General features: G+C 42.7%; 1 protein-coding gene across 5 annotated transcripts in view; it reads left to right on the top strand.

Annotated features, from left to right (window-relative positions):
- Positions 1-12,431, top strand: part of CACNA2D3 (calcium voltage-gated channel auxiliary subunit alpha2delta 3) — a 959,332-nt gene that overhangs the window by 676,675 nt on the left and 270,226 nt on the right. For 4 of the 5 annotated variants that reach the window (XR_010122405.1, XR_010122406.1, XM_055273807.2 and 1 more), the window contains exon 14: positions 9,844-9,861. The exons of the other annotated variant lie outside the window; for it this stretch is intronic. Coding sequence is in view for 2 of the 4 variants with exons in the window: in XM_055273807.2 (XP_055129782.1) it covers positions 9,844-9,861 (18 nt within the window). In the remaining 2 variants the exon portion in view is untranslated. The remainder of the gene's footprint in view (positions 1-9,843; positions 9,862-12,431) is intronic. 5 annotated transcript variants of the gene reach the window in all.

Raw genomic sequence — 12,431 nt, 5'->3', positions numbered from 1 at the left:
TGCAGTGGTATGATCTCAGCTCACTGTAACTTCTGCCTTCCAGGCTCAAGAGATTCTAACGCCTCAGCTTCCTGAGTAGCTGGGACTATAGGCACCCAGCACCACGCCTGGCTAATTTTTGTATTTTTTATTAGAGATAGGGTTTCACCATGTTGGCCAGGCTGGTGTCAAACTCCTGACCTCAAGTGATCTGCCCATTTTGGCCTCCCAAAGTGCTGGGATTACAGGCGTGAGCCATCATGCCCGGCCTAGAATATCTTTAAAAATGATGGTGTTGGCTTGGCGGGGTGGTACCATCAACATCAGAAAGAGAGAACCTTGCTCAGAGTGTAACTTCGGACAACTTTTCTTGAGAGTATTTGGACTGAAATGTGCAATACCCTTTGACCAGTAATTCACCTTCTTGAAAAGTTGAGAGGGTGCCTAACAATTTGACTACAAGGATGTCCATTACTGTGTCATTCATGTTAGTGGCAGCCTAGATCTCTAATAATAAGAAATTTAATAAGTAACTTATTACATATTCAAATAATTTAAATATAAAGTCATTTAACATGAAGTTAATTGAGATCAGCGGTGGATATTAGCATCATAGGGAGCTTTAAATGTCTTTTTTTTGGCCTATCTTTTATGTCTAATTTTCTACAAAAAACCGGCATTACTTGTGTGATTTTTAAAAAGAAACATGTAGGAAAGTATATGTGTTGCCAAGAAGGGTCTTTCTGTTCATCTTTTTCTTGCTTTTAAACATACCGTTGAAAGAAAAAAGAAAAATTGAAGTCCCATCCATACCCCAAACTAGAGATTGAGAAATCACTATTAAATTATATATGTCCTGGTAAGATAATACCCAATTTCATAGAAGCAAGAAAATTTGGAATACATAGATACCATTTTACCCATAAGTCTTTCCAACAAAATTGGAAGGACTTACTGATATGCAGCAAAAATTAGAATGAGGACAAGAATAGTTTTAAAGTAGTAAAGTCAGCTATGTTTGTTTGCTTTTAATGACCCTGTTTTTATCTTATCTTCCCCCCTGCAGGGTTATCTCACTACCTCTGTTCCTACTCTTTCCTCCTCCTCCTTCTTCAACATCACCATAATGGCAAGGGGTTAGCTGAAGCCATGCAACTGGGGGAGGTCACTCAATTAGGGATTATGGAGTGAGCAACAGGGTGCCCACATTTAAAGAGCTAGAGAAGGAATGTGGAGTGAAGGAAGTAGCAGACTGGCACTCATGGGAAAGCTGGGGTAGGGAGGGGAGAAGATTCCAAGGAGAAGGATATTCAGAGAGATACCTTTTGTTTCCCTGACCTATCCAATATTATTATAAAGACCAGAGTAGCTTCTAGACTTTGGAGAAATATGATGCCCCATGTGTTTGTAATGAAATTTCATGCATAGCATTGGAAATCTTTCGAGGAAATTACTCCTGAGTATTTTTTGAAGCTGAGCAAACAGTTACAGAAATATTTTGTTGAATCCCTTTATCTGTACAGGTACAATCTAGTTGTGATCTGCCATGGTGTGTACCTAAGAGAGAGCCAGCTGCAAGTTTCTATGAAAATAGTAAGAAAAATTCAGTTCACTCAAGATGCTCCAATAGCTTGTACTGAGCTGGAAGCCATTAGAAGCTAGGTCTCATGGATGTGGGGTCAGAAGACACCATGGGTGCTGAGCTCTGCCGTGTCACTGCCATGCCCTCCCTGCTGTTGGCTTCACTCTCAGGCCTATTTGATGATCTGTCCCCAGTAGTTTAGTTCTAGGTCTCTCCTCTCAGATTCTAAGTCAAGAGGAAAGCTAGCAGGGGAAAAATGGGAGAGGGGTGTAACTGAAAAGTCTCCATTTAGACTCGATTAGGTCACACGTCTACCCTGAGCCAGTTGCTGTGGCCAAGGGAAAGCGATGAGTTGAGTTGATGGCTTCGGTCTGGGTAATGTCCACATCATGGGGCTTGGCCTCTTACCCAGGGCAAGGGACACTCTGAAGGAAAGGGGTTAGATAATGAACATAAAGAGACAAGTGTTCTAGATTTCTCATCTGTAAAATTGTAGTAATAACACTATTATTAGAGATAGGAGTCACACTCTGCCTAATGTACCTTGCTCAGAACCTATCATTTCTTCACCAACCCACTGTGATGCAGCAATGGCTTAGTGAGAGGGGTTCTGATACCAGGTCTGTAGGGTCACCTGTGGACCATGAGGTTGGTGATTACTGTAACCTTTCATACGCTATCAGATTGGAGCCAGCCCTAAATACTCTGGAGGTTACAAAATCAAGGGATAAAAACAGCAATTGTTATGGGCCAGTTGTTTTTGTACTCAGTATGCGTTAGCTCGTTTAATCCTCACATTAATCTCATGAAATAATGTTATTACTACTCTTTTACAGATGAGACCTCTAGAGTTCAGAGACGCTATATTGTTGTCCAGGTTCTTACGGCTACTAAGTGGTAGAGGTAGTATTTGAAAGCTGGTCGACCAAGCTCCAAGGCCCTCCTTTCTTCATTGCTTCTTCCTTTCTTCCTTCTTTCTTCTCCTTCCTTTCCTTCTGCTCTCCTTTCTCTCTTTCTCTCCCTCTTTCTCTCTTCCTTTCTTCCTTCCTTCCTTTCTCTCTTTCTTCTCTTTTTTCTTTCTTTCTTTCATTCATTCTTCCCCTCCCTCCCTTCCTTCTTTCTTCCTCTCTTCCTCCCTTCCTTCCCTTTCTTCCCTTTGCTCCTTCCTCTCCCCCCCCTTCCTTTTTTCTTTTTCTCTCCCTCCCTCCCTTTTTTCTTTCTTTCCCATTTCCCTCTTTCCCTCCTTCCTTCTTTTCAACAAATATACACTTAATTCTTACCAAGGGCCAGGCATAGGTCTAGTCCCTAGGAATACAACAATGAATAAGATAGATACAGTCCCTTGGTAGATCTTATATGGAGAGGTCATCAAAAAACCTAAACAAGTAAAGAGGAAGATTACATGGTGCCACAAATGCTAAGACAGGAATAAACAAGATGATATTATAGAAAGACACTTGGGGTAGAGATAATAACACCTGCCAGAAGAGGTGCCATCAGCGATGAGATCTGACACATGGGTGGGGAATCAGTGAGGCAGGGAAGTGGGATAGTCAGAGAATTGACATGGAGTTGTGGGGACACAGCATTAACCAATCAGAGGAAAGAGCCCCACAAAGGCTTTAAGGCAAGTGAAATTTGAAGGACAGGCTGCCAAGTACCAGGCTTATACTTTCAGATCATTCTGGGTGCCATGTAAAGGAAGGATTGGATTGGAGGGCAGGAGTGAACCTGGAGAGACCAGATGAGCAGCAGTGGTGGCTTGGTGTGGGATGGCACAAGTGGAAGGATGTGAGACAGAAGCTGCACTGCCAAATCTTAGCTCATCAGAGACCCCTTGGCATAGGTTTTAGAGTTTGAGCCATTTAACAGAACTTTTGTTGCTCTATAGTAGAGTAGGGATCTTTATCCACATTGCTTAATGAAGAAGAATGGAAGATTATACATGCAAGCATCCACAAGGAAAAAAATGAACACACAGAACCTTAGCAGCAAGCAGGGATTGATCATTCATTCACGAGGCCCGAGGCAAAGGGCCAGTTTTACAAATGGAATAAACATATGTAGGCCAGGCTTTTTTTGTTTTACACAGTTGGCAGGAAAATACTTTGTTTCCTATTTGGTCTTTACATATTTCACAGTGAAATGTGTTGTTTTGATCAATAGATCTTTAATTGGAGTTTTATGTTTGAAAAAGAGTCCACTCAAGTTTGGAACTTCGTTGAGCTAGAGCACTAGATGTCCCCTCAATCACCCCCATGGCTGAAACTCTGAGGTAGAAATGAAGTGAATTGGGAGAATTAAAACAAAAACATGTCCCTCTGCTCGGTGGGTATTTTTCTTTTTGAAATACCTTTATCAGGGCCTCAGAGCTCTTCCTCACATCTCCTTGTGCCTCACCTGTTGTTCCTCACAGGTTGCCTGTGCTGGCCCCATCTCATCACATGGGCTCTCCCTGGTGGGATGTCCATGATTGAGTTCTGGGCTCTCGCTGTCCTCTGCCTGCACTCACCCCTTCGGTAACCTCATCTACGTGCAGACAGTAACCAAGCTCAGGCCCCCTCATGGGACATGAGCTTCATACTTCCAGCTGCCTACCCTACAACTCTGCCTGCAATCCTTAGAGACATCTTGAACTTTTCTTAATTTTGGACAAAACTGAACTCTTGGTGTTTTTCCTCAACTATGCTTCTCCCATACTCATCTTCTCAGTATGCCTCTCCCATAGTCATCTTCTCAGTAAATGGCAGCTCTATTTTTGCATTTATCAAGGACAAAACCTTGGCTGCATCTTTTTTGTCTCTCCTATCCAGGCTATCATCTTGATTCTCAACTCTACCTAGGGTCAAACTATTAAACTATTGCCTGCTGCCTCCACACCACCAGTGTGCTGATCCTGTTCTCCCTCAGTTCTTTTTTTTTTTTTTTTTTTTTTTTTTTGAGACAGCATCTCACTCTCTCACCCAGGCTGGAGTGCAGTGGTGTCATCTTGGCTCACTGCAACCTCCGCCTCCCAGGTGCAAGCGATTCTCCTGCTTCAGCCTCCCAAGTAGCTGGGATTACAGGCACACTCCACCATGCCCAGCTAATTTTTTTGTATTTTTAGTAGAAACAGGGTTTCACCATGTTGGCCAGGCTGGTCTCGAACTCCTGACCTTGGGTGATCTGCTCACCTCGGCCTCCCAAAGTGCTGGGACCACAGGCATGAGCCACCGTGCCCGGCCTTTGTCAGTTCTTACCTAGACCATTCAATAGCCTCCTCACCAGCCTTCCTTCTCAAATTCTGTCTTTGTTGCTCTCTGGCTTTGTGACCTTGTAGTTTCAACATCTGCAGAATTGGAGTGATAATAGAGCTTACCTAATAAGATTACTGTGAGTTTTCTGTAAGTTAATATAGGTAAAGCACTTCAAATTGTGGATAGCATGTCACAGCTATCACAATCACCTGTCATTACTGCTGTCCTCAATATCCTAGTGCATGGCTGTTAGCCTTAAGATAACCTCATAGGCCAGAATGACTGCTAGAGCTCTAGTCATCACATCCACCTTCCTGGCAGTAGGATGGAGGGAGTCCTTTTAAAGACACTATCTGGAAAAGCCACATTTATGCATACCTCATTGGCCACGACTGAACCCATTTAACTGCTTTTATCGTTAATAGAGTCATTTAGCTAAGCTTGGCTAAAATTAGGGTTTCTGGTGCTGAAAAAGAAAAGCAGCATGGCAATAACTTTGCTACCAATTGCAGGTATGTGGTAGTATGAAGGCCTGCGAAAAGAGCATATGACAAGAGAGGGTAAACAAGTCTTCTCTGAGACACAGACAACTGACCAGAGAAATAGGTGTTTGCCAGGCAAGTAGAGAGGGATCTTAGGAAGAGCTCCAGGATGAGAGGACAGAACAAATGTCTGTGACCAGAGAGAACATGGACAATCTTCATGCTGCACCATCCACCTGATACACCACATACTGAAAACCATGGTGGCTGGGTTCTCTGTCCTCCATCCAGACCCTTCCATAAGGAGTCGTGCCAGGATTTCTCATCCCTGCTTTCTCTTCTGGGTAATGCCCAGATGGAATGGCCCACGAGGTCCCCAAGTCCTTTAGGGGTGTAGGTTTGTGCTGCTATTGTGTGGTCGTGTGAGAAGTAGCACTGGTTGGAGCAGACGTGGGTGCATACAGAGCCTTGTCCTTGACTTTCAACAGTAACATTTCCTGACTAGGTGACCTTGGTAAGATACTTAACCATTGTAAATATTGTCTGTTTCCTCACCTATAAACTGAGAAGATACTAATATCTAATCCAGAGATTCACTACAAAAAGGAAAAGAGCTAAAACTGATCAAGCATTTAGCCAGGTCCCTGGTTTAAGGAAGAAGTCCAATCAACAGGGACTATTTCTGTTATTGCTGTCACCTTTATCTTCACCATTTCCTCTCCTTCATCCCCTTCTGAATACACATTCTCCATGTTTGAATGTGAAGTGTCACCTGAAATGTATCCTGCACCCAGCTTTTTCTCAGGAGTGTGTAAACCCACAGCACACCACAACTTTTTTCTTTACCCTTCTTTTGGAAAAATGACTTGAGGATGTATTCAGTTATACAGAGAATCCTACAATCTGCGGTGTGGGCCAGGAAGGAACCTAATGCTGCCTGTCCAGACCCCTCATGGAGTAAATGAGGAAATAGACCCAGCAAGGCAGAGCCTGGTTGGCAATGCCTGACAAGGTGGCTTTGAAGAAGAAAACATCTCCCCGGTGTGTTGAGGAAGAGATATGACCTCATCTGGGGCCTCATGATGATGATAAGTGCCCAGGCTGGTTTTATGCATATCCAGGGGTCACTGAGACAATCACTCATAGACAGACATCTATACCAGGCATGTGGGAATGTGAGTTTCAAATCTATTCCTCTAGCAGATACATTTTTCTCTTGAAGGCCATCAACTTGGGTGATTAACATGGTGGTGGGGGGTGTTGATTCAAGGATTCAAGGCAGTTACCCCGATTATCTTTCCCTGGCATCAACTCTGGGCATATCCTAGTAATAAGGTAGCTTATTTAACAAGGGAAGTACCAGTCACAGGTTAGAGGACTTCACACATACGTATGGGGAAGATGCCTTCTCTGCCCTCATGGAGTTTGTGACCTAGCAGGATAGAAAGGCATTACATGAAAAAATTACATGGTCGCTAGAGTTGTGCTCAGAACTGTGGAAAAAAAGCTCAGGGAAATTTTTTGCCATTTCTTATTTATAACAAATGCTATTTGGTTATAATATTCTTTTTTTTTTTTTTTTTTTTTTGAGACAGGATCTCACTCTGTCGCCCAGGCTGGAGTGCAGTGGCATTATCAGGGCTCACAGCAGCCTCAACCTCCTGGGCTCAGATGATTCTCCCCACCTCAGCCTCCCGAGTAGCTGGGACTACAGGCATGTGCCACCATTCCCAGCTAATTTTTTTTGTAGTTTTTGTAGAGACGGAGTTTCACTATGTTGCCCAGGCTGGTCTCAAACTCCTGGACTCAAGCAATCTGCCCAACTTGATTTCCCAAAGTTCTGGGATTACAGGTGTGAGCCACCGCACCTGGCCAGTTATTAAATTCTTTACAGTGAAACTCAGGCATGACTTCAGAATCCTTCTCATCATAGCCCTTCATCCAGCCATTGCTAATTAGTCAGAGCTGGTTCTCAAGGTAAAACCTAGCGGCCATCCAAGACCTGGCCTTTCCCCAGCCCTCTCTCCATCATTCCACTTTACAGACAAGCACACTGGCCAGAGGCTGGAAGGCATGTGCCTCAAGACTTGAGCCAGAGGCCAAAGCGGAGCAGGTATCTGGCTGGTCTGGCCCCTAGGGCAGGGCCCTGCACGCAAGTCATGAGTGCTGGGTGACGATGTGTTGGGGACCCAGCTCCCAGCAGCAGCATCTGTGGCCACAGAGGATCTGATCTAAATGCGTACTATTGTACCCTGAGACTCCTTCAGAGAGGTCCAGCCTGGTGAGGGCATCGCAAGCTGTAATTTACATTATTTAAAAGCTCCAGTAGGAAAGTTGCTCTGTGTTCTCCTAAGTTATTTCTTGAGGAAAATACATGTTTTGCGGGGAGGTTGAGGGCAGTCTTAAACTGAGGACATCACCACAAAGGCCTGGTCTGTCATTTTCCTTCCCAGGATTTCTTCCCATATGCTTAAATGGATGAGTCAAAAAGAGGTGTTTCCTGCTCAACAAAGATAAAATAGAGAGAGAGAAAGGGCAGCTCTCCTGTCAAAGAGGCCTGCAAAGTCCAGCAGTTTGTGCAGGGCTTCACTTTGGTATATTTATTTTGCAGTCCATCAAACATTTGTCATACTCATGGCCTCTTGCTTTCACAGGACATAGCTGTGATTTGACACAAACGCTTTCCTAAGAAAATATACATTTTTCATTCCACAATGTTCATGTATCCAAGGTTTCTTTCCTGTTGTGTGAAAAGATGTTTAATATTTGAGAAACTTTTTAAAAAGTGATTCTTCATTTTAAACTCAGTTTCTCATCTCGTGGCCTATTTCTTTCTGAACTCTTGAAAAGCACTGGAGGAGCTTATGAGCTTCCTTTCTGAATAGTTCCAGCCCTAACTAGGAGGAACGAATCAGGAAAACATCCTCTTATTTCCGTCTTCTTAAATTGGGAGACCTGTATAAGATAAAAGTGTTGGAAATTGAGTGTTGGAGAAATTGGAATCTGCTTTTCGTAGACATTCTCAATACCATTTTGGAGACATCTCTGTGATCCAAAACATCTTGTTTGTTCGGTTCTACTCTTTGTGGGCTACATCCACAGGGGCAGGGGTTTAGGACAAGTTTAAGAGAGCCCTGGTCTTCTTTTATCAGAAGAGAAAGCATTCTTCCCAGAGTAAAAAGAATGGGAAAGTCCAGTGATTCAAGTGGAGACCTTAAGATGTCTGACTTAGTTGCTATGCATTTTCTAGCACTTCTGATGTCATAAGCTCTAGAGAGACAGAGAGCAAGTCTACTGTCACAATTCCCAAGTGTTTGGGATCTTTATTTATGTGTGAATTGAGTTGAATTAGTATGTTTTAAAGTCAGGCAGCACGGTCCTATGATTGTTTATCTATGGGACATTGTGTAATTACTTAACCTTTAAGTTCCATTTTAGTTTTCCTCTGTAAAATAGGGATACCTAGCATTGGGTTGCTGTGATTTAATGGGATAATGCAAAGACGTAACACAGTGCCTGGTGACAAGTTCACACTCGATAAATGTTAGTCCCTATGTTGAGAAGTAAATCTTGGTAATGATGTAATTCTTAGATTGGGTGTTTAATACATGGATCATGTTAATTCCATTCCAAATTAGAAAGATGCTTTCAAAAACACTGCATGCTATAATGGCAGTCATAACACTGTGGCATTAAACTGTAGCCTAATACTCTCAACACAGAAATATAGACAAATATGTCTCGTAAATGTTCATCTTTTTCCGCATACCTATTAATTTCAGTTCCTTGCCTGTGCCATTGGGAAAGCTGTTATGTCTTATTTTATGGATTGACTGACTGCCTTTTCCTTGTTCTTAGAACATCAGCTTTACTTTAAATGCACAAATCCTTGTGCACACTTCCTTAACCACCAATAAAGGGAACAGTTAATGTGCTACAAAGCAAGAAAAATTGACTTTAAAAACAAGCATTTTTCTAACAGTCTTACTTTTATATACAGCAGGGTTTCTCAACTTTGGCACTATGGATATATGGGCTGGGCAGTTTGGTTTCGTGGGGGACTGTCCTGTGCATTGTAAGATGTACCACAGTATCCCTTGGCCTCTACCCTCTAGAGGCCAACAGCTCTCGCTCCCTTCCCTTTCACCCCCTAGTTTTGACAACCCCAAATGTCTCCGATTGGCCCTCATCCAGCTGAAAACTGCTGGTCAAAGGAAGAAGGAACTGGCTCATGGAATTGTGCCCTTCAGATCACTGGACAGAAGAGCCTCGGTTCCAGCTTTATAGGAGCTTACCAACTGCTTTGGATGTGGTGATTCCCAAAACACATGCTGGAAAGCTTGTAGATTATCTGTTGATACCACAAATTCAGAAAGCAGGTCAAATAATCAGCACTGTAGCTTCGTTTTGAAAAATAACTTGCTCTACCTCTATTTCACTTGTCTCCCCATTTTGGTTTCTCCATTTGCAAATGGCAACAAAATGAAGCTTTACTATTAATCTTAATTACTTATATAATGATCAACTTTTTTCTTTTTTGTTTTGTTTTGTTTTCCCCCTTCAGCTCCCTCAGGCACAAAAGGTAAATTTTCTTCTGTCACATTCCAGTCACCCCCAGAACTCACGAGTCGTGCATGCCTCCATGGTGTTGTACATTTGGCACTGTTCATGACCAGTGAAATGGTTTTTTTCCATAGCTTCAGAAACCTGAAGTTGGGCAGGAACAGAGAGGCCAGCAGACTTGGTTGTCCACTGCTCCTTTGCTGAGTTAGTCCCTCCAAAGGACCCTATGGTGGCCAGTGATTGGGAGGTGAATCCATGCCCAACTGTTCCTCTAAGAATTATCAAATAATAGGTCACGAATAAGTTTGGCACATTCCTTCCAATGTAGCATTCTAGGCCTTCTCTGAGATAATTTTTAGGGAGACAAATAATGCGAATAATTAGTAAGGCGTGGTAACCAAGTTTAAATTTGGGGCTCCTAAGCCAGATCGCTGAAAACTCTTCTTGGATTTTATTAATTGTAAAAATCAGCAGCTCCTTTGCTGGCCTCATCATCCCAGAGACCATTAGAGCAGATTTCTTGCCAATGGCCAGACCATTTCACTGGTCCTCATTGTCTGAGATGATCTAGTTCCACCATCTAGAATGTTCTCTGTCCAGGAAGACTCCATGTGGTTGCAGTGATGGCTTTGCTATGTCACCCTCATAGCATGTCATTGTATCCTAAGGACATTTATGGCAGAAAATATGTCACTCAGTGCCTGCTGCATTGTTCTTGTGTGTTTCACAAACATAAGCAAGACTTCTGGAAGACACAGCAATTTCTGGGGGCCAGTTGTTGTGTTTCAAGAATTAAGGTAGGGCACCACCCTGAAATTTAAACAGCATCTCCTAAGCTCTCCAGTTTAGAGCAGAGATGATTTGGTTCCTTCTCACTGAGAGAGAGCACAACTGCTCTACTAAAGACAGTCTGTTCAGACCATATGGACAACCAGAGGCCTAGAAATCATTACACAGTTACTCAAATATATTATGAGGTATTTAAACAAGGCAAGGCATACTGGTGTGTGACTTGGCTTATGGTAATGTTTGATTACACTTCAATGCCATCACAAAAGGACTGAACACTTCATTAAAAGTTAAAGTATTCAAGGCTCACAACAGCTTCCAGGGTAAATAAATGGTCAGAATTCCAGATTGTTTGGAAGGCTCAATGTCTTTGATAGGACATACTTTCTTAATTACCTACATTTGAATTTTTTTGGTAGAGAGACTTCACAAATTCTGTGCCTAAAAATGGACCAGCTTCCACTTATCGACATTTATTCATCAGATTTCCACTGATCCATATACAGAGTATTCCTGTTACAGAAAATAATTCATGAATTGGAGGTGCCATCAGCCATAGAATTATATGTTATGTTATGTTACGTTATGTTATGTTATGTTATGTTATGTTATGTTATGTTATGTTATGTTATGTTATGTTATTTTTTGAGACAGAGTCTCGCTGTGTTACCCAGGCTGGAGTGCAATGGTGCAATCTCGGCTCACTGCAACCTCCACCTCCTGGGTTCAATCGATTCTCCTACCTCAGCCTCCTGAATAGCTGGGACTACAGACATGCGCCACCGCACCTGGCTTATTTTTGTATTTTTAGTAGAGACAGGGTTTCGCCGTGTTGGCCAGGCTGATCTTGAATTCCTGACCTCAGGTGATCTGCCCGCCTCGGCCACAAAATGCTAGGATTACAGACGTGAGCCACCGCGCCCAGCCAGCCATAGAATTGTAAAACAAAGTTCAAAACAAAGCAACACAGAATACAGAAGAACAAATGTTGCTGGGCTATATAATTCTTCAGTAGCACTTACTTCATTGCATTCACTTCTTCTATCATCATATATTGACTCACATCACATGCCCTACAAAGTGGAGCATATTATTGTGGTCATATGAAGTCCAAAGTCAAGGAAGCTGCCTTAGCTGGCTACCTAATTTTTTTCCCTGTCTCCGAATGATGTCGGACATCCCAAGGGACTTGTTCTATAGCCCTATGTGAAAAGGAATAGCTTTGCCTTCTGTTCCTATCATGGCTAGAAATTGTCTTTTTTCTGTTAAAATAGAGAAAGGCACTTACCTTACAAAATATTAAGAGATCTATGTGACACGGTTTCAGAACTCTTTGGGGGTAGTGTGTGGGAAATTGAGCTCTTTGAAGGAGTTTGAACATAAACCTCAGGTATCTAGGCTGGAGGGTAAGAGGATTTGAGGGAGAGGTGCACCACAGATTGAAGGCATCCTCTCAAAGGCTGCAAATCTCCACCTGGTAATGTATTAGCATCCCTGCCCCCAACTCTCCTTCCCACCCCTTCCCGAGTATTACCTCAGTGACACTTGCAGAGGCCTTTGCCAGAAGAATGAGGTTCTTGCAAGTGTCAGCTTTCCTTAGATTTACTGTCTTGCTACTTGACCAGCAAAGGAATGTGGTGGTTCCATTTTAGCCTCCATCCATTTGTTACCATGGGTAAGTTACTTAACCTCTGAAAGCCTACATGTTTTTATTTATTTAAGGAGAATGATAAACTAACTTTCCACTTTTGTTTTGAAAGTTACTTCTCTTATCTCTTCCTCGCACAGAGCCTGGCATAT

Source organism: Symphalangus syndactylus, chromosome 1 (assembly GCF_028878055.3).
Source record: "Symphalangus syndactylus isolate Jambi chromosome 1, NHGRI_mSymSyn1-v2.1_pri, whole genome shotgun sequence".
NCBI classification, from domain to species: Eukaryota; Metazoa; Chordata; class Mammalia; order Primates; family Hylobatidae; genus Symphalangus; species Symphalangus syndactylus.
The sequence above is the reverse complement of the archived record's forward strand: the minus strand, read 5'-3'. Positions and strand labels throughout refer to the sequence as shown.